The sequence below is a fragment of the Acomys minous genome (genome assembly GCF_964271855.1).
Source record: "Acomys minous genome assembly, chromosome: 2".
Classification (NCBI taxonomy): Eukaryota; Metazoa; Chordata; class Mammalia; order Rodentia; family Muridae; genus Acomys; species Acomys minous.
The window spans coordinates 129,862,104-129,889,475 of record NC_140484.1 but is presented as its reverse complement, the minus strand read 5'-3'; the positions used below and the strand labels follow the sequence as shown (position 1 = coordinate 129,889,475).

At 44.8% G+C, this 27,372-nt stretch overlaps 2 protein-coding genes across 2 annotated transcripts in view; one reads left to right on the top strand and one right to left on the bottom strand.

Moving 5' to 3' along the window:
* The window catches only part of AAMDC (adipogenesis associated Mth938 domain containing), a 65,872-nt gene that overhangs the window by 19,499 nt on the left and 19,001 nt on the right, over window positions 1-27,372 (top strand). The gene's annotated exons all lie outside the window — the stretch shown is intronic.
* INTS4 (integrator complex subunit 4) overlaps window positions 2,957-27,372 on the bottom strand; it is a 63,249-nt gene continuing 38,833 nt past the window's right edge. Inside the window, exons 15-23 of the mRNA XM_084774179.1 lie at window positions 26,031-26,188; window positions 21,303-21,396; window positions 17,054-17,134; window positions 16,068-16,198; window positions 15,613-15,672; window positions 12,318-12,477; window positions 11,883-12,026; window positions 7,634-7,754; window positions 2,957-3,356 (exon numbers count right to left, since the gene is read on the bottom strand). Coding sequence (XP_084630305.1) covers window positions 3,178-3,356; window positions 7,634-7,754; window positions 11,883-12,026; window positions 12,318-12,477; window positions 15,613-15,672; window positions 16,068-16,198; window positions 17,054-17,134; window positions 21,303-21,396; window positions 26,031-26,188 — 1,128 coding nt within the window. The 3' untranslated portion in view covers window positions 2,957-3,177. The remainder of the gene's footprint in view (window positions 3,357-7,633; window positions 7,755-11,882; window positions 12,027-12,317; window positions 12,478-15,612; window positions 15,673-16,067; window positions 16,199-17,053; window positions 17,135-21,302; window positions 21,397-26,030; window positions 26,189-27,372) is intronic.

Below are 27,372 nucleotides of genomic sequence, written 5' to 3'. Positions count from 1 at the left end.
TCATGAAGAAGGAAGCCAAGGCAGAGATGACTGGGTGGCAGCTGCTATGGAGAAGTTAGCAGTCTCAGATGAGGCAGCTGCTGGTGGATGCCTCCACCTGGCCTCTGACTGCAGCCAATCCATACATTAGAGAGCAACTTAGGATGTGGCTTCCTCAGAAAAGACAACTAGAGTGATACTTGGAGATACTGTTTGAGCTTCACCCAGAAAGTGGCCAGGTCAGGTTAGCACTAGCTTTGTGTTTTCATCTCTGTCCGGCAGTACACTTTCTAGTGCCCCGGACGTCTCAGAGAGCAAGCTCCCCAAGAACTTGACACCCATGATAGATCTGGGAGGTTCTCCTTGGTGCCCTTGTCAGATGACTGACCAGATCTTCTAGCTTTATACCCTTCGCTTATAAAGGCAGTCCATGTAGCTTTGAGGGATCTTTGGTAATGTAATCCCCACCTTAACCCACCCCTGCCATTAATTTAAGATGGCTCCAGTGGGTCCTGAATCAGGTATGGTTGTTACTACATTACAGACTGCATTGTCCCTACATTATTAAAAAGAAATGGGGGGGGGGGGGCAGTAAAAACTCCTTTGAGAAGTGTCTGGCAGTTTGATCATTAAACTTCATATAAAAGCTGCTATGCTGGTCTATATGGCCAATACTACACACAGGAGCTGGAGGGAAGCTATTCTCCTGTGAAGTTCTACTTAGTCTTATACATTAATCTTTTAAGTCCTTTGATTCAGTTTGTAGGAAGCTCAGCACTCAATTTATTCTAGCCTGAGTGGTTCCCTAGACAGGAATCAGCCATGTGTTACGTACCGGTTCTTCAGCTCAGTCACATGAACGCCAAATGTCTTTTCAGAAGTTTGAACTCAGGGTTTGCTCTGATGGGCATGTCATGGCTCTCCTTGCCTGGCATATGCTAGGAGCTGGGCTAGAGGCACACCACCACGAACATTTCTTGTCAGCAGAAAAAGTGTGGAGGGAGATGTTGAAAAATAAGAACTCTCATATTTCACAGAACCAGACATTTCTGAGCACAAGGAATGTCAAAAGTTGAGCCTACCTCCTCAGATAATTGAATTCCTCAGGAACAGGCTTGTCAGGATTTGTCAACCTGTCTAAACTCCCCCAGCATGGCAAATTCCACAGATCCTAGTACAGGCCATTCAGTTTTCACACAGCTTCGGAGACAATATCCTGCTACCTAAGTGGGAGCCCGCCCCATAATGTATATCCACTTCGCACAGAAAAAGCGCAGCTGGACCTTTAAGAAAAGTGCAAGTGCTAGCCTGGGCTCTGAGGAAACACACCCTCCCTCAAAGCCTGTTCCCACCTATAATGGAGGGTGGCCGGAAGGAAATTTTCAGATTCTTATTTTAGCCCCGTATGATGGCACATGCCTGTAATTCCAGCAATCAGGGAGGCAGAGGCAGCCAGATCTCTGTGAGTGCGAGGCCAGTTCAAGGTCTACAAAGCAAGTCCAGGTCAGCCAAGGCTACACAGAGAAAAAACATTGTGTGTGCCCCTGCCGGGTAAGTGTATTCCAGTGCCTGTGGGGCCAGAAGGCCTTCCAGAGTCCTTGGAGCTACAAGTGCTCTGTGCCACCCCACAGAATTGGAACACGTTTCACCACTGAGCCACCACTCCAGGCCTAGTAGGATTTTCTGTTAAGAGCACTGCCTGCTCTTCCAAAGGACCCGGGTTCAATTCCCAGCAACCACATGGCAGCTCACCCCTGTCTGTAACTCCAAGATCTGACATTCTCACACCAACACACATAAATTAAAATTAAATAAAAATATTAAAAAAAAAAAAAAAAAAAGAATGGTACTACCACATCTGAAGAGTATCCAGCATATTCTTCCATTAGATTTTCAAGTTACACCATAATGTAGCTTTCAGTTCAGTTAGCAGCCGTGGGTCTTAATGTTTTTGTTTTTACTGGCTGCTCTACAACTATGTAGACCAGGCTGAGCTTAAACTCAGAGAGATCTACCTGCCTCTGCCTCTGCCTCTGCCCCCTGACCGCTGAAAATACAGGCCTGTGCTGCCATGGCTGGGCCAAACCTTTTTTCTTTTGCTCAGTAGCCTATTCCCATAATAATGACATTAATCCAAACCTGAGGCAAGGCTGTACCACCCATTATGAGGCCTACTTCAAACAGCACTGCCTTATGGATATGGTTCTTACAGGTGAACTTTAGGGGACACACAAACCAGAGTGCCCACATGCTTCCTCTATATGGAATGAATAGTTTGGGCCTTTGGACTCCTTTGAGATTTGAATGAATGCAGGCTTGACTGTTAACAGCACAGTTTTCAAGCCATGACTTAGTCTCTAAGCCTTATGTGGATGCCATTAAGCTTAAATGGCAAGGTAGAGCACACAGCCCCGGCCGGCTACCCAGATAATCCCACTGCAGCCCTGACTTAGCCCACCCACCTGAACCTCTCATGCAGCTCCAGTGCCGCAGATGCCGCCACACAGGACTTCTTTGTTACACTGGGAGCCATCTTCCCATAACACTGCTTTCTTTCTCAAAATATGGCTGTTGGGCCTTTATTAAAAGCAAAGAGATTCTGAGGATAATGGCAGGCAGGATCAAGCATTTATCTCAGGATGGAATGACTTATTATCCTGTTACTCTGTCATTTCTTGGCCCATCCATTGCCTGATTAGAAAATGGGTCTCTCAGGAAGACAACACGTGTCCAGCATCCTTCAGAATCTCTCAGGATAAATATGCAGCTGTGAAAATGGCTTTGGAGTTGGCTTTGGTAAACAAACTGTTACTTCAAGAAAGAAGTCTGTGGCTTGAATATCCAGGACTTTGGCTATGCCTTGAAAACCAGACCATCTGTTTTCTATCTACCTCAGAATTAAGCGTGTGTTACTGCTGCTGTGGATTTCCCTCCCCGCCCATGGGTTATTTTTAAGGAGCAGAAGCTAGAACATCTAGGTGTTTTCTCAACTTTATTAACGGGAATGGAGGAAATAACCCCGAAGAGTTCTGTTTTCAATGAGGAAATGGATGATACAAAATGAGACTGTACAGTTTATATGTTCTTCATGCCTACACACACACAGACACACACACAGACACACACACACACACACACACACACCCCTCCAGGTGAAGCTCTAGGTCTGTTCACTGGTGCCTAGATCATGGCTGCAGGCTAGCGTCTTGCAGGCTTGGGCATTATGTAAACTTTGACAGGCTTACTGAAGGGGATGGTGCCCTCAATGCCGGTTTCCACCTGTGGTGACATCTCACCTCCCTCCAACCATGGAGACTTCGGAATTCGTGCACCAGAGTTATAGGCCAGCAATAGCCTCACTTCCACCTGGCATGGTTCTGGAAAAATGGAAACAAAAATTAAGAAATCTGCTATCACTGGGTAACTTGTAGAGATTCACATGAAACTGCAAGTAAAGTACCATCAAAGTTGGGCTACACAGCTGGGCAAGGTAACACACACCTTTAATCCCAACACCTAGGGCAGACACAGGCAAATCCCTCTGTGAGTTCAAGGCCAGCCTGACCTACAAAGTGAGTTCCAGGACATCCAGAGCTACTTAGTGAGACAACAATGTCTCAAAAAACAAAATACGGACTTTTCCTATGTCTGCATCCTTCCTTCCTTTTACTCTCAAACACAGTAACAGTTTTCCAGCTGAATCCTGTGAGGCTAAGGCTGAGTCTGCAGATGTGTCTCTGCCCGCCAACTCCTTGGCTATGTCTGGGTTTCCTGTAGCTCAGAGCCACAGCTATTGAGACCACCTGAGAGAAACTTGAGAGGGCCACAGCGGCTGTGGGCCTTTGCTCATAAGACAGGCAGGTCAGTGTTAGGAGTCTGGGCTGTGTGCATCTTGGACTTGACATTTTAGTGGAGAGGAAAGCCTCAAGATAGAAAAGAGTTCTGACACAAATCTGTCACCAATGGAAAGGAACATGTTTCACAGGCCTAAAATATCAGGATCCTTTGATTCTTTCATTACATTACACTACAGATCTAGCAGCTATCTGTGGCAGGCCTAGTGAGTAAACAAACTCCCTTATGAGTTGCTGGCTGTTTCGGTTGAGTTGCAATGGAGTATAGGACATGCTCTAATTGAGTCTAAACGCACTGGTGCAGGAAGGCTCCAGAATAGAATACCCACTCTGTGCCAAGCACAAAACCCCAGGAGTTCTTTTTCCTGCCACACCATGAAGAAAAGATTGTCATGATCTTGAAAAAAGTCCAGGAGCTTAGATAGTTCTAACTGGCTACCCAAATCCACTCTGTGAGAAACTGAGCTCAGTTCGTAATCTTTTCCATTAACCGTGTGGCTTCCACACGAAGGAGATGGAAAGGACCAGCAAGTGCAAGGCGCACCACAGAACAAGCCCCGGTATGCATCCTGCTTTGGTGCAAGAGTTAAAAGATTAGTCTCCAGCTAAAAAGTTCAGAGGACAAGAGGCAGCAGGATGGGTCAAAACCAAACAGGACAAAGGCTCCAGGACTCTTAGTGGCTCTCCAACTCTATTTCTGCTCTCCCGGGGTCAGAACAAAGACTAGACTGCTATCCTTTGGGCAGTCAAGGCCAACGGAGTTCAGCATGAGCACCGAGTGCAGCCTCACATCTCCACCATGTAGCGTGCACATACCCACACCTCAGGGCCTGCAGGCATGGGTGTAGTAATGAGACAAGCATTGGCCAGCACCAGACTTCCAGAACAATATCACACTCCTAGTCCACTCCAGACAGCAAGTCACAAGTGCAGTGGAGCATTCACAGAGATTTCAAGGAGCCAAAGCCTGGACACGTCAGAGACCATAAAGACTGCCCTGCAGAGTCATCCTGCCTTCCCTTAACACCCTGGCATAGGAATGGCAATTCCAGCCATGCCATAGAAAACGAGAGAGGAGTCAAGCAAAAGGAGAGGAAAAGGTCTTCTGAGACAAGTCCGACAATACAACTGTTTTATCTGGAAGAATGGCACCCATCTTAAAGGACAATGAACTGGAGAAGTTAGGTTCTTCAGGATCACACAGCACAGGACGGATCTAAGCCTGGACGGCATGCCTCAGCTCTCCACAGGGCAGCATCCTGCCTCCCGAAGCAGGTGCTCCCACAAATTCTGGACCCTACTTCCTGCATTAGGGAGAAGGATGAAGAGATTTCAGTGTAAGAACACACTTTACTTTGTTGTCTCAGACAAGAGGGGATTATGAATGGGGACAAAAAAAAAAAAAAAAAAAAAAAGGAAGGGAGAGGGGAATCTGGGAGTTAAGATGTCTTAAGTGCCAGAGCTGAGGATTTAGCTCCGTAATAAGCACTTGCCCAGCTTGCTCAAGATCCTGGTTTCATCCCTAGCGCCACACACAAAAGTTCTCATACCTTTTAAGCACCCCAAAACAATTTTTGTTTTGTTTTGTTTTTCGAGACAGGGTCTCTCTATGTTAGCCTTGGCTGTCCTCGACTCACTTTGTAGACCAGGCTGGCCTCGAACTCACAGCAATCCGCCTGTCTCTGCCTCCTGAGTGCTGGGATTAAAGGCATGCACCACCATGCCTGGCTCCAAAACAATTTTTTTGGTTTTTCGAGACAAGGTCTCTCTGTGTAGCCTTGACTGTCCTGGACTCACTTTGTAGACCAGGCTGGCCTCGAACTCACAGCGATCCGCCTGCCTCTACCTCCCGAGTGCTGGGATTAAAGGCATGCGCCACCACGCCCGGCCCCTCAAAAACAATTTTATTACTAGTATTTGTCTAGTGCCTACCACATATCAAGTTCTGTGGACACAGGCTGTAGTGGGAGAGACCAGCATGTTCCCTGCCATAAAGCTTACTTCAGATTAAGTAGGAAAACATCTGACATGAACAAGTACTTCACAGAGACTTAGAGAGACTAGCCATAGTAACTAGGGACGGGTCAGTAGCTACAGCTCTCTAAGTGATACTGTACTAGTGGGACTTCTTCACGTCTGCTGTCATTGAATGAAACAGTTTAGGAGGGCTGTGCATGTAACGCAGTGGTAGAAGGCTGCCGAGCATGTGAGAAGCCCTGGATTTGATCCTCAGTCACACATGCACACACACAAAACAGTGCACAAGCATTCCACAAAGATACAGGATGAAGGACACTAAAGAAAGCAAATCCTAGGTACCCTGAGATGCCAGGTATAGATCACAAAAACACCAGAGGGGCTGCCCTAACCTCCTTACAAAAACTTCATCATTATGCATCTAACACGCCTGACAGGAAACCTTGACGGCACTAACTAGTTTCTCATGTATGTTGTTTACCTTGTGCGTGTGCCGGTGCATGTATATGCGCAAGTGGGAACCAGAGGTTGCTATCCTTTACTTTTTACATCCCCCCTCCCTTGTTTTTTTTCCCCAGAATTTGAAAAAAAACAAAAACAAAAAAACAACCCACGGAGATAGCAGGGCATGCCTTTGATCTCAGCACTGGGGAGGCGGAGGCAGAGGCGGAGGCGGATGGATCTCTGTGAGCTTGAGGCCAGCCTGGTCTACAGAGTGTGTTCCAGGACAGCCAGGGCTGTTATATGGAGAAAGCCTATCTCAAAACGTGCCGCCCTAAACAAAACAAAACAAAACAAAACAAACAAACAAACAAAACAAAACCAAAAAACCTCACAAAATAGAAAGAATAAAATAAAATTCTAGAAGGTATTCCCCTACTTATAAAATCAAATTGGTAGCATTATTACCTTTCCTAGTAAAAGTCATGTTCCTAAGTTTCAGGAAAACACCACTGTGGCCAAAACTGTGTTCTGTATCTTAGGATCTGTAGACTGAGGCTTTTCTTAAGTTTTCTAAACAGCTTTATAGGCTTAAAATGTAAAGTCCTGTGCATCTGCATTCTCCCATTGCATTCTTACAGATGATATATAATTTGTGTGTCTGTATGTCTCTCTGCCTATGTCTATCTGTCTGTCTGTATACAGACATTAGCTATCCAGGTTCAGTTCTAGGCTGTAAAAGCAAACAGGTCATAGGGATGGGAAGGACAGTTACTTATGATCTCATTTTTTCCTCAATGGAATAAGCTGTACTGTTCATATACAAAGAAATAATGATTTATAATGTCTGTTAAGAAACATGGAACTTTAATTTCCAATAATGCTCACTAATTAGTAAGTTGAGAATTATCTTTGTTTTGGAAGAAGGAGACTCAAGAGAGACTTCCCCAAGAATAAATGCTTTTTCTGAGGCACAGTTAGAACAAGAAAGTAAGTCTCCTGGTGTGCAAGCCCAGTCTCTTTCCATGAGACTCCACGCTATATATTACTCTTCTGCATGCCTTTCAACAGAATCTTGTTTCTCTTGTGCAAACAGCAAATTAGTCCAACTATACTCATGTTTGAGCTTATGAATTCTACACTTAAGAGATCACGTTCAATCAGGGTATGGTGGCACATTCCTTTAATCCCAGCACTTGAGAGGCAGAGGCAGACAGGTTGGAGGCCAGCCTGGTCTACACACAGAGTTCTGGGCCAGCCAAGGCTGCATAATGACACCCTATGGCAAACATAAAAATAAAACAAAAGTGCACATCATAATGGGAAGATACCAAGATTAACGGGGAGATGTTTTCCTGCCCACCTAACCCATTGATTCTTACCTGTCCAGGCAGTGTGGGAGAGGTACACCTGAGTGATGAGACGGTGCCGCCCTGGGCCAGGATTCCGAAAGTCTGCTGGCTTGGGGTGGATCATCTGAGCCTGGCCATCTGGATACAAGACCTAAAGTGACAGAAATGAGGCAGACAAGAGAAGAGAAATGAGCCAAGAAAACTGATGATAACATTTACTGTGAACCTGAAATCAGTAGCAGAAAGACGATCCTAGCCATCATAAAAGGAAACCAAAAGTCAAAACCAAACCAAACCAAACCAGCTTCTTAAAGGGGAGTAACACATGACTTTAATCCCAGCACTCGGGAGGCAGAGGCAGGACATCTCTGAGTTTGAGGCCACCCTGGTCTACAGAGTTCCAGGACAGCCAGGGCTACACAGAGAGACCCTGTCTCAAAAAACTGGGGGAAAAAGCAAACTAGGGTACAAGCAAACTAGAGAAACAAAGCTGACACTAGGACCAGCTCTGTAAACACAGATAGGAATTAGATCATCCTTTCACTTTTGAAATCCAGGGGAGTATGTGTCTATCCACTTGCTCAAATCTTTTATCTTTCTATACATCTCATGCTCTTTCTAGGACTGACAGGTCTATTTTTACTTCTCTGTCTCTCATTCATGTTTTGGGGGTATATGGTGTGTGTGTGTGTGTGTGTGTGTGTGTGTGTGTGTGTGTGTTAGTAATACCCCAGGAAGTCAGAGGACACTCTCACCAGATCTGAAGCCTATCATTTTGACTGACTAGACAGGAGGAACCCACCTATCTCCAACCCTACCCACCCAGGCTAGTACTGCAGGAATGTACAGCCATGCCTAGGGATTTTAAGCTTTTTGCTCACTAAGCCATCTGTCCAGCATGCTATTGTTTTGAGGTACAGTCTTTCTGTGTAGCCTATGCTAGCCTTATGTTGAAAGATTAGTCCCTAAGAATAATGTTCAGAAATAGGAGTTTTGGGAGCATTAGGGGTCTGATCTAATCAGGGGATCAAACCACTAATAGATTCATAATTTCATGTAGTTTTTTGGAGGTCACCAAGGGCTTATCATGAGGTGTGCAGCTTTGCTGTACCATGCACTCTTTACCATGACCTGGCAGCCTCACCCGAGGAGTACAGCAATGGAGCCAGCCAGCCATAGACTGAGACCTTTGAAACTGTGAGCTAAATCAAGCCCTTCCATTTGAAGTTGTTTTTCTCAGGTATTTGCTCACAGTGGCAAATAATAATAATAATAATAATAATAATAATAATAATAATAATAATAATAATAACAACAACAACAACAACAACAACAACAACAAGAAGCTAGTTCTCTCCTAATTTGCTTTGTGGCCCCATCCTAGAACAGAAGAAAGCTGTAGATGCCCTAGCTTCCAGAACTTTGTCATCTTTAACAGCTTAGTGGGTTATTTTTACAGATTCTTTTTTTTTTTTTTTCGAGACAGGGTTTCTCTGTGTAGCCTTGACTATCCTTGACTTGCTCTGTAGATCAGGCTGGCCTCGAACTCACAGCGATCCACCTGCCTCTGCCTCCCTAGTGCTGGGATTAAAGGCATGAGCCAACACAGGGTTATTTTTAAAGAAGAGGAGGAAGAGAAGCTGGGAGGATATCGAGTGGGTGTCCAGGAGGAGCTGGAAAGGGGTATTCATGTCTGACTGTTAGAGGGGGAGGGGCACAGATAAAGCTCAGTTGGTGGAATGCTTGCCTCGTTCATATGAGACACCGGGTTCCACACCCACCGTAACATACACGAGGCCAAACAGTACACGTTTGCAGTGCTTGGGAGCAGAAGAGGGAAGATCAGAAGTTCAAGGTTATCTTTAGCTATATAGCAAGCTGGAGGCCAGCCTAATCTATGAGACCCTGTATTAAAAGGTGGGGTGGGGGCAGAGAAGGAGGGGACAGGAAGAGAGAGACAAAGCAGAACCCCCAAGTGGTCTCAGTGAAGCTGCCCTTGACTCTGCTGTCAAACAGCTGCCAAAAGCATTCCTTCAGGAGGTTTAGAGACCAAGTAGGTCAGGGAAAGAACATGAGTTATATTTTGAATTTCAGAACATCTGAAAAATGTATTTCCTCTTGTCAGTGGATAAAATACAGCAACCCAGACAAGTCTAGCAAAAACTGCTGTAAAAAACAGACATCATGGTGGCACACGCCTTTAATCCCATCACTCGGAAGGCAGAAGTGGGGAGATTTCTGGGAATTTAGGCCAGCCCAGGCTGATCTACATAAACTGTTCCAGGGCAATCAGGGTTATCTAGTCTCTCTCTTAAAATACAAAAAACAAAAACAAAAAAACAAAACAAAAACAAAAACCAAAAACAAAACAAAACAAAGCAAAAAACTCAAAAAAAACTAGGACATCCATAATTTTAACAGAGAATATAGCCTCCATGAAGTCTCTGAGTCATTGTAACTGTCTAACACCCCTGGGGTTTTTTTCCGGGGAAGGGTGTTTCAAGACAGGGTTTCTCTGTGTAGCCCTGGCTGTCCTGGACTCACTTTGTAGACCAGGCTGGCCTGGAACTCACAGTGATCTACCTGCCTCTGCCTCCTGAGCGCTGGGATTAAAGACATGTGCCACCACTCTGGGCTCTGTTCTGGTATTCTGAGGGTGGTAGCTGGACTCTGAAACTGCTAAGCTGTCCCATGACAGGGCAGAAAGGGTCCCCATGACATCCCAAGCAGGCATTCATTTGCCTGGGAAGGCAGCAAAGGGGTTTTAGAATGGAGTTTTTCAGTACAGCTTAGCCGATGTCCTGCAAAGGATCCACCTGTAATTGTTTATGCTTAACTGATCAGAGAACTTTTCTCAGAGACATAACAACACAGCCATCTCATTAGACTCACACTGCACACTGAGTTTACCTACGAACTCTTAAAAAGAATACCGGCAACTCTGAGCTGGGTCTCAGGCCTCTGATCTAACTGGTACAGGATGAATGAGGACTGTTCATCAGTTTCTGAGCAACCTATAAGTACGGCTAGGGAGGAGAAGACACAAAGACGCACTGCAGCTACAACTTCCTACTCACTCAGAAGTTCTCTGTGGGTATGATGTGTGGTTATCCCACCTCCTCCAGGACACCTGCTGTGTCGTCTGCTTCAGACTGCCAGCTCTCATCCCGATTACCTGTACTGCCAGTGCTGACACTCTGTCTCCTCAACGTACCTCCCCTGCCATCCTCTTTGCTCTTCAGCGCTCTTTCAGGCTGCACCACATGCAGCACCTCTACAGAGTCTTCCATGACCTTCACCACAGTGTGCTAAACTGTGTGCTGAAGCACTGACCTCCACTTACCACTTCCTGTCCCTTTATCTGACTCTCTGAAACTGAGCACGCTGGGTAACTTTAGCGCAGCCACCCCTGCACTCAGCACGTACACCAAACCAAGCACAAAATGCATGAATGGATGGAAGAAAAGATGGAGGGTGGCTGGAAATGTGAGGCTCAGCTGTAGTCCTTACTGTATCATGGGATCTCTAACTTTGGAAAAAATGTGTCCTACTGATATTTCTCTTCATCTATGAATTTTGTTTGCCCCCTCATCAACCAACAGAATTGTTTTGATGAATTCAATTTGTGTGTGTAGAAAGTCTGTGTTATACAGAGACAGTCCTATCACTTACTAGATACTCAGGGCATTATATATTTTCACTTTTATATCAGTTATTTCTTTTTTGTTTTTGTTTTCTGAGACAGGGTTTCTTTGTGTAGCCTTAGCTGTCCTGGAGTCACTTTGTAGACCAGGCTGGCCTCAAACTCACAGCAATCCACCTGTCTCTGCCTCCCGAGTGCTGGGATTACAGGCGTGCACCACCACGCCCGGCTCTGTGGTTTTTTTAAAGAAAGCAAAATTACAAGTCTCACTACATTACTATTTTCACATGTAGAATTTGAGGTTTAGAGTTTAATTTGTTCAGCAATAGAGTAAGGCTCCAAGCTCAGGCTCTCACGATGACTGATCTTTTTTTGTTCTGTTTTGTTGATTTTTGAGACAGGGTTTCTCTGTGTAGCCTTGGCTGACCCAGACTCACTTTGTAGACCAGGCTGGCCTCGAACTCACAGAGATCCACCTGCTGGGATTAAAAGCATGCACCACCACACTTGGCCGTGAAGGATCTTTTTTTGTCCCTTTTTAGTTTTGGTCCTCAAGTAGATAACAAAAGCACCCAAGTTAAGTGCTCCACCACAGTGTCAGTGAAAATACCCCAGGGGAGCCCAGACCTCACACACCTGGACCTTGACACTGTTCTGGGGGTCTTGCACATGTTCCAGGGTTGCATCCACATCCAGGGCTACCACTAGCCCAGATGTAAACCGCAAGGGGTTGTCTGACTCGCCCGCTGGCTCAATGATGGTGGCTGAGGCTTTGTGGATCTGTAAGCAACAAGAAAATATGCTGATTATTAGACCAGTAAGATAGCTTGGTGGGAAAAGCCCCTGCTACCAAGGCTGATAACCTGAGTTTCATTCCTAGAACCCTATCAGGGAACCACACATGAGCTGTGGCATTACCACCCCCTCCCACCCCACCCGCCACAATGCACGTAATTAAAATCAATCAGAAGAAGGCCCATAGCTCACTTGCTCCCCTGATTAAAGAAGCTCACTAAAGTAAATGGTTTAAGAACCTGGCAGATTTGGCAGAGGGGCACCAGGGACGCTGACCTGCTCTGGAAGTGGGAGATGTAGAAAGGTACTCTGCCGCAGCATTGTCTGCAGAATTTTGACGACTTCTACAGGTTTAGACGCCATGAGTCGGGGCATAAGATCAAGGAGTTTGTCCACAAAGCTGTCTTGAAGGTGGGGTAAATCCGCAATGAAACACCTGCATGAACACACAGAAGCAATTTACATCCCCTCCCCACAGGCCCTTGCTCTGCCAAGCCCTCAAGCAGGAAGAATACTGAAATGGGAAGAGCTGACAGGGATACAGATCAGCATGCCATAGGCACACGATCAGCAGAAGAGCCACTGCTGGGCTGGACAGATAGCGTTGTCAATAAATCCCCTGCCTGGCAGGCATGAGGACCTGAATCTAACCCGCAGAATCCATGAAAAGCACGACGCGCAGCAGCATGGGCCTCCATCCCAGCACTGGGGAGGTAGAGGTAAGAGGACTCCTGGCTTTTGGGCAAACTCCAGGTGTAGTGAGTGCCTCTTTTAATGAGTAAGGGGGAAACTGTTTGGTGAAAACACTCTGCATTACCAGGCATGGTGGTGCATGCCTTTAATCCCTGCACTGAGGAGGCAGAGACAAGAGGATTTCTGTGAGTATCAGGCCGGCCGGGTCTACACAGTGAGTCCAGGACAGCCAGGGCTATTACACAGAGAAGCCCTGTCTCAAACAAACAACCCCCCCCCCCAAAACCAAACCAAACCAAACCAAAAACCACTCTGCATCAACATCTAGCACACACAAAACATGTGTATACATACACACATTTAGGAAATTGGTTTGGTGTTTGTTTTAAATATTTATTTATTTATTATTATATATACAGTGCTCTGCCTGCATGTACTCCTACAGGCCAGAAGAGGGTGTCATATCACATAGATGGTTGTGAGCCACCATGTGGTTGCTGGGAATTGAACTCAAGACCTCTGGAAGGGCACTCAGTGCTCTTAACTGCTGAGCCATCTCTCTAGCCCCCTTTTTTTGTTTGTTTTAAGAGGCTGTTTCACTGGGTGTGGTGGCTCATGCCTATAATCTCAGAACTTAGGAGGCTGAGGCAGGCTGCTTATTGAAAGTTCTAGGCCACCTTGAGCTATAGTTTTAGACTCTGCCTCAGAACAAACAAACAGAAGAAAGAGACTGTTAATAAATAACAGTGACTGTCAGCCATGACATGACTGTGTAATCATTCCCAGAACTCTTGTTCACTATTCAGGATTATCATACTCGTCTTAGAGATTTGTAAGGACTCAGCAAGTACCAAGGACTATTGTAGGTCTGGGGACATAATGATAAGGAAAAAGGAACAGAGCTGGGTTTTTGTCTACCTATTTGTAGTACTGATTGAGTCCTGGGCCTTACACATGGTATGAAAGTTTCTCCCGCTGACCATAATCTCAGCCCTGGTGGCTTTTTGCTGTGGTCTCACTAAAGCCCAGAGAAGCTGCAATCTTTCTGCCTTGGCCTTTCAACTGCTGAGATTATAGGGTATTTCCCCCACCAAGCCTGAAGAGATCCTGCTGTTTAAGACTTATTTTTAACGGATTGTGGTGGCACATACTCAGGAGGCATGAGAAGGCAGCAATCTATAAATCTGAGGCCAGCCTGGTCTACCTAGAGTATTCTGTGCAAGCCATAGTTACATGGTGATATTCTGTCTCAAAAAAAGAATGGAAAACATTTATTTTTATTTTAAACTTTATTTATGTGTATGGGTGTTTTTGCCTGCATGTATATATGTACACTGGGTGCATATTTGGCCCATGGAGGACAGAAGCAGGTATCAGATCCTGGGACTGGAGTTACAGGCATTGTGATTTACCATCTGGGTGCTGGGAATTGAACCCAGGTCCGCTGGAAGAGTACTAGCTAGTACTCTTAACCATAAGCCATCTCTCCAACCTGAATTTATTTATATTTTATGTATTTGAGTGTCTGTCTGTCTGTCTGTCTGTGCATTATGTGCATGCCTGGCATGGGTGGGGTAAGGTGGGGGCGGGGGTAGGGATGGAGGCCAAGAGAAGGCATCAGATCCCCTGGAGCTAGAGTTATAGGCAATTGTGATGTGGGTGTAGGAACCACACCCAGGTCCTCTGCAGAGCAGTAAGTACCCTTAACAGCTGAGCCATCCTTCTAGCCCTGAAAAGAACTGTTTTAAAAAAAAAAAAAGCTTACATTTAAGCTATAGGAACACCAAGATTGAGAGAGCATGATGTTGCACTGCGGCTAAGAAAAGTTGTTACTCATGCCCAGCTTAAATTGACTGTACAGTACTTTGCTTTGTGGAAGGGAATGGTCACGCCTCTCCCTCCCCAGTAAAGAGGTTATATCTACTCAGAGACTTAATTAAAGAAGATATGCAGCTCTAATTAAAAAGTGAGGAACTCTGCCTCAGAGGTGAAAAGAGAAGATCATCTATAGGTGAAGGGTCGGAACACAATCAACCCTATAGACTATTAAAGAATGAGAAGTTATAAAAACCTCAGGTTTGGGGCTGGAGAGATGGTTGTGATGGTTTGAACAGGAATGCCTCATAGACTCGCGTGTTTGAATGCCTGGCACACAGGGAGTGGCACTAATAGGAGGTGTGGCTTTGATGGAGTAGGTGTGGCCTTGCCAGAGGAAGTATGTCACTGTGAGGGCGGGCTTTGGGGCTTCATATGCTCAAAGCTTTGCCCCAAATGGTTCAGTCTCCTTTGCTGCCTGCTGGGGAAGCTGTAGCCCTCTCAGCTCCTCAGCACATGTCTGCCTGCATGTTGCCGTGCTTTCAGTCATGAGATAATGGACTAAGCCCTGGAACTGTAAGCCAGACCCAGTGAAATGTTTTCCTTTGTAAGAGCTGCCGTGGTCATGTCTCTTCACAGCAATAGAGGCCCAGAGAATTATTTAGCTGTATGTTTACTTTTGAAGCTCTAGATTCAGAACAGTTTGTACATCATTAAAGAAAATGCTACAGTAGGGCACAATGACAACAGGTGATAGGTAGCTGGGTAGCACATCTTGTTTCGTGCCAGGTAACTTATTTTCTACATAAACGAGATGAAAAAAAAAACATCAAAAGAATTAAAAAGTAGCTGGTTAGTTGTGGCACACACCTTTAATCCCAGCCCTGGGGAGGCAGAAGCAGGCAGATCTCTGTAAATTTGAGGCCAGCCTGGTCTACAGAGAAAGTTCCAGGACATCCAGGGCTACATGGAGAAACCTTGTCTTGAAAAACTAAAAAAACAAACAACAACAAAAAACAAAAACAAACAAACAAAAAACCTCCAAAAGTTACAAAATACTTACCTCTGAAAAAAATCCACTTGCTGTAAAAATTTTTCACACATTCCAAATAAGAGGTCAATTCTGTAGGAAAAAAGCAAAGTGTAAAAACCTTGTGATGCTGTGAACTAAGGAGTGAGGACAGGAAGTCCCAGAAACCTGAGCTTCCTTGAGAGGAGAATGAATACATTACACTGTAAAACAGCTCGTAAGACAACAGCAACAAGCAAAGGCAATGGTCTCTCTTAGGGACAGAGGACCCGGAGCAGCATCTTCTGTTAGAAAGGAGAGATGTAATTTCCAAGGATCTAATCTGACCCAAGCGCAGGCTTTGAAATATCTGAAAATGAAATAAGCAGATGCATCTCCTCGCCGCCCTTCCCTAAGCCTCACCCATCATGCACCTCAGAGCTGGGAATGTGTCTGCCAACGCCCTCAGAAGGAGGATGCCACCTACCCTGCCTAGCTCACCAGCTTACCCTCGAGTAGTCCGTGCAGTCACTATAAGCTGCAGAGCTTTGGCCTGAAGCCTCATGTGGTGTATGATCACCACCTGCTTGTTCTCCACACCACTGTACATAAACTCCATTTTGTAGGTTTCTTCCATGATCTATAAGGAAAAGACAATTAAGAGTCAGTAAAATACCCTGGAAGGAAGGGGTTTTATAAGCTTCCATCCCGAACTAAGGAGCTATGGACAGCTGATGGCTTCTGAGGAAAGAAGAGTTTTCTTTAAAAGTGTGGCTTCTGACCTGGCATGGTGGTGCACACCTTTAATCCCAGCACTCATGGAAGCAGAGGTAGACAGATCGCTGTGAGTTCGAGGCCAGCCTGGTCTACAAAGTGTGTCCAGGACAGCCAAGGCTACACAGAGAAACCTTGCTTTGTAAAACCAAAACCAAACCAAACGAAAACAAAACAAAACAAAAAAAATCAAACCATTGTATGAAATCAAAGAATTAATAAAAATATTAAAACAACCTCAAAATCAATTTTCATGTATTTTTAGATGAAAGATTCACAACTGTATTTATTGGGTTTTAATCTATCTGAAACAAATATAAATTATAAATAATATAATGTACATTGTGTGCAATATGTGAGAGTGTGCGTATTTTATGTGAGTTTCGGGGACTGAATTCAGGTCATCAGGCCTACATTGCAACACTATGACCCACAAACTGGTAAAATTTTAGAACACAAAAGAATCTCAGAAATCATGCAATTCAACTGCCACATTTTATAGAACAAAGTCCAAGAGGCTCAAACAGCTTGTTCATTTTATCACCTCGTCAGGTGGAGAAGACAGAGACTAGAACCCAAGTCCTGACTCCAAAGCCCAGAGCTGTGCACGGTCATCATCTCACAGTCCTAGCTAACACTCTGCCAGAGCCTGCATCTCAGAAGCCAGGAGGCATGGACCCTAGGCAGGCCTCCGACGGGGCCAGTGTCTCCATATGCTTACCTGCTTTGCTGCTGCTGAGGCCAAGTCACTCTGCTTTAGATATAAGGGAGCAGCCACATTCCACAGCTTTTCCTGCAAGGCCTACTCAGAAAAACAAGAGAAGAGACAGACACGGGTGTCACGAAAATGACACAACACTTGAGATCTGTGTTTTTGCTTTGCTTTGAAAACATACCATGCTCAGGGCTTCCTCTCCATCACTCTGTTTTAAGCAAGGAAGCCTTACGCAGCAGAGATGTAGCTCAGCAGCTGGTGCTCAGATGATTGCCTGGAGACAGGAGTCATGAAACCCTCACCAGAACTGGCAGGCATTTCAGGGCCTTGATCACAGGGTCACTGCATGACCGAGCAACCTGAGCTGTCATGTTCGCAGGGAGACTCTGTCTTTGCACCGGGGTTCAGGGTCCTTTGATGTACTCTACCACTTACCCAGCCTGCAGAACTACAAGTCAGGCAACTTCCCTAGATTCTTCTTGTTATTAGTTTCTCTACAGTCAAAACTCTCACCAACAGCCACAGATTTCACTAGCAACCTCCTCTCTTTTGGGGGTGGTGGTGGTGGTGGTGGTGGCGGTGGTGGCGGTGGTGGTTTGAGACAAGGTTTGTCTGTAGCCTTAGCTGTCCTGACTCACTTTGTAGACCAGGCTGGTCTCAAACTCACATCGATCCTCCTGCATCTGCCTCCTGAGTGCTGGGATTCAATCCATGTGCCACCACTGCCGGGCCTCCACCCCTCTCTTAACCTATCCATCCATGTCTGCAACCCAACTTCATTTACTTCTGCTGTGGAGCATCATTTTCAAGGAGTTTCTTTTGTTTTCTTTCTTTTCTTCAGAAAGGGTGTTCTTACGTACGTAGCCCAGGCTAGCCTCAAACTTATGATCCTCACACCTCAGCTTCTCTAGGGCCAGGATTACAAGTAAACATCATCATTGCCTGATTTTATATATCTACTTAATCCAGCATATGAACATTTGCACAAATGTGGTAGCTTTTGCTTGTTTGGTTTGTCTTGTTGTTTTTATGTCTGTGAACCACATGCATGCCTGGTGCCTTTGAAGAACAGAAGAGGGTTAACTGATCTGCTGGAAATGGAGTTACAAATGGTTGTGAGCCACCTGTGGGTGCTGGGAATTGAACCTGGGTCCTCTGGAAGAACAGGGCTGGGCCGTCTCTCCAGGCCCTAAAGTGGTATGTTTTAAATTACTAGTGAGACTATTGCAGCAGTCTCTGGTGAGTGAGCACTCTGACACAAGTGAGAGCAGAAAAGAGGCGATGTCATCAGTGGACTGAAGCCAGGACAGTCCTGAAAGGCCTCGATGGCAGCTCCAGTATTTTCATCTTAGACTCTAGACCGCAGTTGGGGCAGGAAGCATAAATGGCAGTCATCAGGTTGTCAAGAGCAACGACCAACTGTTTCAGCTATTTCTCCAGGTCATTCTGTTCCAGGTAGCAAGTGAAGTCATGCTTGGCAAACAGGCAGTACAAACAGGACTTAAAGTAAATTACTAAACAAATCAATGAATCAGTACCTAATAACTGAACCTTTCTACCTTATTTTACTTCAAGACAGGTTTATTCTCATAGTAAGTCCAAAAAATCCAGTGGATATTTCATACTTACCGCACTTCCTGGTTTGAGTTATCAACATTCCAAGTGCTCAGGTGGCACACATATGTGGCACCATCACACGGAATAGCAGTAGGGTCAAGATTAGTATGACAGAAAGCCTTTGATTTTTTTGTTTGTTTGTTTGTTTGTTTTCGAGACAGGGTCTCTCTGTGTTAGCCTTGGCTGTCCTGGACTCACTTTTGTAGACCAGACTGGCCTCGAACTCACAGCGATCCGCCTGCCTCTGCCTCCCGAGTGCTGGGATTAAAGGCGTGCGCCACCACGCCTGGCTCGCCTTTGATTTTTTTTAAGGATTTATTTATTTATTATTATGTATATAGTGCTCTGCCTGCATGTACACCTGCAGGCCATAAGATGGCAATAGATCACATTATAGATGGTTGTGAGCCACCATGTGGTTGCTGGGAATTGAACTCAGGACCTCTGGAAGAACAGTCAGTGCCCTTAACCTCCGAGCCATCTCTCCAGCCCAACAGAAAGCCTTTGAATACTTACTTCTAATTATTTCTCATGACAAGCTTTATGCAGTGCGGTTGGAGCAGCATGCTTTGTTTCTCTAATGTGGAGTACACAATGCTACGTTGTGTTTTGTTGTACTGTGGTGTGATTCTCCATGTAGACCGTACCACCATAGGCCAAACGGTTGCGTGGATGCCACAATTTAGTTAGTTCCTCCCTCTTACAAACACATTCCTGGCTCAGGTTCTGGCTGACACGAGTAATCAGCATAGTTAAACAATGTCTTCTCATTCTCCTCTTATCTTTTGCTATAAGAAAAGTGGATTTTGTTTTTATTTTTCAATAACCCAGGTCTCATGCCAGCAACCTTGTCCTTTATTCCCACTTTCCTATCTACAACTGGCAATTAAGCCCAGGCCTTCACACATGCTAGGCAAATGATCTACCACTCAGCTACATCACCAGCTCTGCTTTTACGTTGAAAGCAGTTTCTCTAAGTTGCCTGGGCTGGCCATGAATTTCCAATCCTGTTTCAGTCCCTTGAGCAGATAGATTCCAGGCTTGTTCCAACACAGGTTGGGTAGTTGGTCCTTTTAAGAGCAAATAATGTGCCTCTCAGCTTTGACAAACAGAATCAGCCATTAAGAAAGGAAATAGGATAAAAGTTTATTTAGCCTATGGCCAATCCCATTAAAGGAAACACTCACTGATCCCCAGCACACTTCCTGTTTTGGAGCAGGTCTTCTGTGGCCCTGGCTGGCCTCTGTAAGCCAGGCTGCCCGGGAACTCCTGCCTCCAGCTCCCACCTTCCCAATGTTGGGGTTACAGTGTACCACACTTGATTTATGTGGCCCTGAAGATCAAGCCCAGGGGCTAGGAACACTAAGCTGCTATTCTACCAACTAGGCTAAATATCCCTTGACCCAATCTGTAGGATTCTAGAATTAAAATCTGCTCTAATTTGGTTTTTTGGTTTGGTTTGCTTTTTCAAGATACAGTTTCGGTGTAGCTCTGGCTAGCCTGGAACTCACTCTGTAGACCAGGCTGGCCTTGCATTTAGAGATCCATCTGCCTCTGCCTCCCAAGTGCTGGGATTAAAGGTGTGCACCATCCTATTCTAATTTGATAATGATGAAAAAATTCTCCAAAAATTAAAAAAAAATCCCATTATCTGCTGTCTAGATTTACGTCAACTTGGTACGAGCTAAAGTCATCTTAGAGTACGGAACTTTGAGGAAATGCCCCATAAGACCTGGCTGTCAGAGGCTGATGAGATGGCTCAGCAGTTAAGAGCACTCTTGCTCTTACAGAGGCCCTGAGTTCAATTCCCAGGAACTACATGGTGGCTCATGACCATTTATGAGGATCTGAAGCCCTATTCTGGCGTGCAGGTGTATATTCAAACAGAGCACTCATATATTTAAAAATTTAAATAAAAAAAGATAGTGCTGTAGGCAAGTCTGTAGAGCATTTTTTAATTAGTGATTGATGAGGAAGGGTCTAGTCCATTGTGGGTGGTACCAACCTGGGCTGGTGGTTCTGGGTTCTATAAGAAAGCAGGCTGAGCAAACCACAAGGAGCAAGCCAGTAAGCAGCACCCTCTACGGCTCTGCATCAGCTCCTGCCTCCAAGTTCCTACCCTGTTTGAGGTCCTGTTCTGACTTCCTTCAGTGATGAACAACAATATGGAAGAACTCTTTCCTCTTCAACTTGCTTTTGGTCACGGTGTTCCATTACAGCAAGACAAAGCCTAGCTAAGATACTGTATGAGTTAACATTTATTTATAAGTAGAGAAAAATATAATGCCACTGTAGAGAATGTGACTTCCCCATTGCTGGATGGTTTCACAGAACAATAAATTTTTCTACTTAACAAACACTGCTGGATCAATGCAAGTCCATTAGCATCAAAAATCATAAACATAGCCAGGCGTGGTATTCTTATAGTTTCCAAATTTATGGGTTAAAAGTTATATACACCATGCTGGGCCCTGTAGTGCACATCTGTAATCCCAGCACTTGGGAGGCAGAGACAAGCAGATCTCTGTGAGTTCAAAGCCAGCCTGGTCTACAAAGTGAGCCCAGGATAGTCAGGGCTACACAGAGAAACCCTGTCTTGAAAAAAAGAAAATCACAAATACACTGAATTCAAACAAACCTTAATGAGGAGCAGTTGACACTGAAGATAAGTGGCAGTGAAGTCAGCTACCCCTGCCAATTCAGATTGAAGCTCTCCAAGTCTCTGCAGATCTCTACAGTAAAAACAAAAACAAAACCAACTATTCAAAAAAAACAAAAGACCAACTCAAGTCAGATAGAGCAGAAGGGTGAAGCCACAAATAAACACAAAGATCAAGTCACAACTGTTTAGCTTTATAACTGGTAACTGGTCCAAGTAACAACACTACCAATACTGTGGTTGTTACAGCATTGTCAGTGAGTGGCTAATAATAAAACTAGGTTACATTTTTTTGTACTTTTTACCTGAGCCATCTCTCCCAGCCCATATTTTAAATTTTCAAAAGCAATTTAAGCTGATACACTCATTACAGTCATCCTATGGAGGCCAGAGGCCTCCTGTGGACTCCACCTTTTGTTTGTTTGTTTTTGAGACAGGCTCTCTAACTGTACCTGGTACTCACCGACTGACTGGAGTTTGGGATTCCCTGTCGTTGCTTCCAAAAAGTAGGATTACAAGCATGTGCACTGCCATTCCCACTTTTTTTGGTTTGTTTTTCCTAAATGTGAGTGCTGGAGGGCTGGAGAGATGGCTCAGTGGTTAAGAGCACTGGATGTTCTTACAAAGGTCCTGAGTTCAATTCCCAGCAACCACATGGTGGCTCACAACAGTCTATAATGAGATCCTGGTGCCTTCTTCTGGCCTGCTTGCTCACATGCAGGCTGAATACTGTATAAATAAATAATAAATAAGTAAATCTAAAAAACAAAAAGTGTTGGAGATCCAAACTCAGGTCCTGCACAGAAAGCAGTTTACCTACTTAGCCATCTCCTCAGCCCCTGCCTCATTATTTTTAATGGCAACATAAAAATTCTATACATAAAAGTTCCTAGCAAAGCTAAAAGTTTGAATCACCTGAGAAGCTATTTCAGACATAACAGATTATTTTGTAGCCTAAACAAAACTGTAGCCCTTCTCTTTAATCTCACACTCAGCGGGCAGCATCATAATTAATGCTGCCTCCTAGAGACCTTGATGGGTGAGAAGGTTCTCACAACCAACCAGAGCAATTTATAGCCAGCGACTGAAGAAATGAGTGTATCTATGGATAACATCATGTCATGTGTCTGAGTGACCGTCCCGAGGAGCCCAAACACATAAAAAAAGACCCGGGCTATCCACGTCTATGAAGTACGATTTTGGTGACCAGCTAATCTCTGCAGTTCACTTCTCCAATGTGTCTCTTCTTAGAGAAGTTCAGAATCACTCTAGTCCTGAAGCAATGACTGTCAGCAAGACTGTGCCCTCTGTTACTATTAAAAGAGCACTGCTGAGCTGAGCATGCACTGCGTGCCTGCAGCTCTTACGTTAGTCTACTGCCCTGGAGTGCAGCAATGGTTCTCAGTTTCACAGAACAAGATACAACTCGACCCAATTAGCAGTGAGAAATCTCAACTACTGTCCAGGCAAAACTGCAAACTGTTAGCCATGGGTAAACTCCTCTACGCCCCAGGGTGTCCCTGTGCACCGCTTATGTCAGGAACCTCAGTCTAGATACCCATCGGAAGACTGTGAACTCTTTACAGCGAAAGGTACAGAGAGCACCTTCTGTGTGCAACTGTGCTGTTGCTAGGTGTTTCCTTACTTGAGTTCATTTAATCCTCACAACATGAACTGTAGTTAATCTGTTTCACAGAGCATGAAACTAAAGACTGACATTATGTGCTTTGTCTGAGGTCACAGAATTAAAAATGGCAAAAATAGGACACAAGCCCAGGTCTGTCTGACTCTAAAGTATTTTCTTTTAATCATTATCATATAATACTGCATTTATTTGCTATTAAATTTTATTTATGAAATATATCAAATACTAATGAAACAAAATAAAACAAAAACCATCTATATTGAACTGTATTTCTACAATGTGATTTGGCAGAACAAAAGTGGCCCCTTGCAAAACATATATTAATGATGCTTGGTTCATAAAGCCATTCAACAGCATTTTTAAGATATCAATGTTAAACTGGCCATGGTGGGGCCTTTAATCCCAGAACTCAGGAGGCAGAGGCAATCAGATCTCTGAGTTCAAGGCCAGCCTTGTCTACAGATTGAGTTCCAGGAGAGGTGGGGCTACACAGAGAAACCTTACCTCAAAAACTAAAACAAACAGAAACAAAAAAGCTAGTATGATGTGAGACAGGGTTTCTCTGTGTAGCCTTGACTGTCCTCAAACTCACAGCAATCTGCCTGCCTCAGCCTTCTTGAGTACTGGGATTACAGGCAGGTGCTACCAAGCCTGGGTATTGTGTGTTTTTTGTGTGTCCCTGTTGGCACAGGTCACACCACGTATGTGGAAACAGAACACACATGTGGAAATGAGAGGACATGGTGGGGAGTCTATTTTCTTCTTCTACCATGTGGGTTCTGGGGATAGATCTTAGACTGTAGGGATTGGAGACAAGCACCTTAACTTAATAAACCATTTTGCCTGCCCTGAATTTGTTAATTTTTAAAATCACTATTAAAAATAGTTTTTTAAAAAGTGAGCTAGGCTTATGTGTATATTTTTAATATATACACACAGCAATTAGAAGGCAGAGGCAGGTTTGAGGCCAGTCTGGTCTACACAGCAAGTTCCAGAATGCCCAGAGCTACATGTCAGAGTCCTTTTTTTTTTTTTTTTTTTTTTTTGGTTTTTTGAGACAGGGTTTCTCTGTGTAGCCTTGGCTGTCCTGGACTCACTTTGTAGGCCAGGCTGGCCTCAAACTCACAGCAATCCGCCTGCCTCTGCCTCCCGAGTGCTGGGATTGAAGGCGTGGGCCACCACACCTGGCAAGGATCTCATTTTTTAATGTCCATACCCATGTGTCTCTACCTCACCAACACTGGGCTTCCAGGCACGCACCCAGCACGGCTTTGTGGTTCTGGGTATTGGATTCAGGTCCTAGTGTAAGCACTTTTAACAACCGTGCCATCCCTACCAGGCCAAACCCAGGGCTCATCTGCATATTACATCTACCTGACGCAGGAATTCCTTTCACTGTTACATATCCCACAACACGAACTTTAGACTCAGACAGAGCCACACTCAAATCCTAGTCCTGACATGTCTAACAGCTGCATCGTGCCTGCACTGTTTGAAGGGCAGGGTGGGCCCTCAGTTGCTACTGCTCTATTGCTTTCCTTTCCAAGTTTCCCCACTGTCTTGATTACTCTCCTGAGAACACACTTAAGTCAGAAACATAGCACCCAGAGCCAGCCAACCACTACAGCAGAGGGCTTGCCAGCTCCAAGCCTGTATGGGCTATTGCCCGATAACCTGGGTTCAATCCTTAGGACTCTCACAGTAGAAAGAAGGAACCAACTCCTGCATCTTATCCTCTTATACACACACACCCACACACCCAACACACCCACACACCCAACACACCCACACACCCACACACACTAAATAAAATGTAAAAAAAAAAAAAACAGATAAAAACAAAACACCAGATCATAAAGGCAACACATCCCATCAGGTGTTTACTGAGAACCTACTAACACCAGCACCACAGCTAAAGACTGAGCTGGCTTGTTTTTATGCATGCTGCACTTGCTTTAGTGCCAATAGGATAAAGCTGTCAAGGACAAGCCCATAATGCTTAATTAGATGGGAATGAATCAGGACTCAGAGCTTATTTTCCTGGGCTCGGGGCCAGCAGCCTCTTGTAGTGGCCTCCAAAACTAAACACTATCATGGAGAAAACAAGAGCTGAGGCCCACTTCACAAGAACTACCAAGAGCAGCAGACCCTGGTGTCCAGAACCATGGTTGGCCAACAGCACACAAAAGGGTTAGTGAACTAGCTGTGAAAGGTTGGTAGGACAGAAAGTATTTTCGATTCTATGGGTCATGTGGTCTAGCTGAGCATCTTCCTAACAAAGCCATCATTACCCAGAAACTAGTCTCTTAGACTAAAGGTCATTGATTGACCAGGCTCCCGAACGCTAGACACAACCACATCTCTGCAGCTGATATTCCACTCAACATTAAAGAAAACTGGAACCCATCTTTGAGAGTAAGTGAAGCAGAATGAAGCCCTTCTCTTGCCCTTTGCTTCTTCCCACAGCTAAGAGAAGACTAGACATAGGGATAGTGAGACTGCCAGGCACAGAGAATGCACGAAGCAGAAGTGAGTGTGAACCCATGGTGGTCTCAGCCACCCCAGGCCTCAGGGCGGGTGAAACTGTTGTCTTATTAAACTATTAGTCCTCTGCATTTCTGTCACTCATCTCCCAAGCGCTGGAACTAAAGGTTTGCACTCTTTGTAACTATTTCTATTTGCATTACTCTTCAAATCATGAACATGGGGCCAGGCGTGGTGGCGCACGCCTTTAATCCCAGCACTCCAGAGGCAGAGGCAGGCGCATCACTGTGAGTTCAAGGCCAGCCTGGTCTACAACTTGAGTCCAGGACAGCCAAGGCTACACAGAGAGACCTTGTCTCAAAAAAACAAAAAACAAAAATCAACTCATGAACACAAACAGAATTAAAAAGTAATAACCACTACAATCTAATCCAAATATAAACAAATCTCAAAACCACTCAAAGAGTAAAGGCCAGCAGTCAGAAAGAGAAGCCAAATAGCTAGCAATGGAATTCAGTGCAGTCAGGCTGAGCATGACAAAATGCTGCTGCCAGAGAAAGTAGACAAAGGCTGCTTACCTGATGGTGAACTCGAGCAGCTCCTGGGCCCCCTGAGGGTCCAGGTGCTGAACACTGTACACTCTGTCAAGGCTCTGCTGCAGGAACTGCTGGGAAGGATCTTCGTGCGGGGCGATGTTGGAGGAGACAGCTGAGGACACGAGTTTTCTCCCTGGTAACTAAGAAATTGGTGGGGCAACAGTATCAGCAAAATCTGCGGCTTGGTTTATAGTCACACTCACACCCACAAAACAAACATCCACCCCCCCAACACACACACACACACATGGGTGGGTAGGCATGAACACAAGGAAAAGAAGCTAGGAAGGCAGGCACAAATATAAATGAGAATGTTAGCGGGGCCTACCCAATAACATTGTAGGAAAAAAGAGACTAGGATATTATATTTCTGTTGCTGAATATAGGAATAGAACTAAAATTTAATCTGTGTAGTACTTTTTGTTGTTGTTTTTGAGCCAGATTTTCTCTGTGTAGCCTTAGCTGTCCTGGACTCGCTTTGTAGATCACGTTAGCCTCGAACTCACAGAGACAGGCCTGCCTCTGCCTCCCGAGTGCTGGGATTACAGGTGGGTGCCACTGCACCTGGCTTAGTACATTTATTTTTAAGCCTTGTGTTTCATTCCATGGGAGAGTGATGATTTATTTATGAAGCATGTTATAAAATGTCTTATATGTGAATGGTTGTAATTCCTGTTCTAGTCATTAGAAAAAGTTACTATTTAAGAAAGAGATGGAAAAGCCGGACGTGGTGGTGCACGCCTTTAATCCCAGCACTCAGGAGGCAGAGGCAGGTGGATCGCTGTGAGTCCGAGGCCAGCCTGGTCTGCAAAGTGAGTCCAGGACAGCCAAGGCTACACAGAGAGACTCTGTCTCAAAAAAAAAAAAAAACAAAAAACAAAAAACAAAAAACAAAACAAAAACAAAGAAAGAAAAAGAAAGAGATGGAGGGTCAGTGAGATGTCTCAGCAAGTAAACAAACTCATCATCAAGCCTGAGGACTTCAGTTTGTCCCTGAGACCTATGTTGTAGGAGAGAGGCAACTCCCAAAACATATCTTCTGACCTTTACATGTGTGTCTTGGCATGCACTTACCCAGACATACCACATGGTAGAAAGAACTGGCTCCCACTAGCTGACCTCCTTCCACATGCATGTCACACACATACACAAACTAATTAAATGTAAAAAAACAAATACTACAAGTTTACCCTAGTCTAGAATATAATCTATTGTTAAAGATTCGGGTTTTTTTTCCTTGTATGACATTATATAACTAAAAACCCAGGGACACTGATATAAATTGACAGGAGGGTGTCCTTGACTGTATATTCAGCACAAGGGG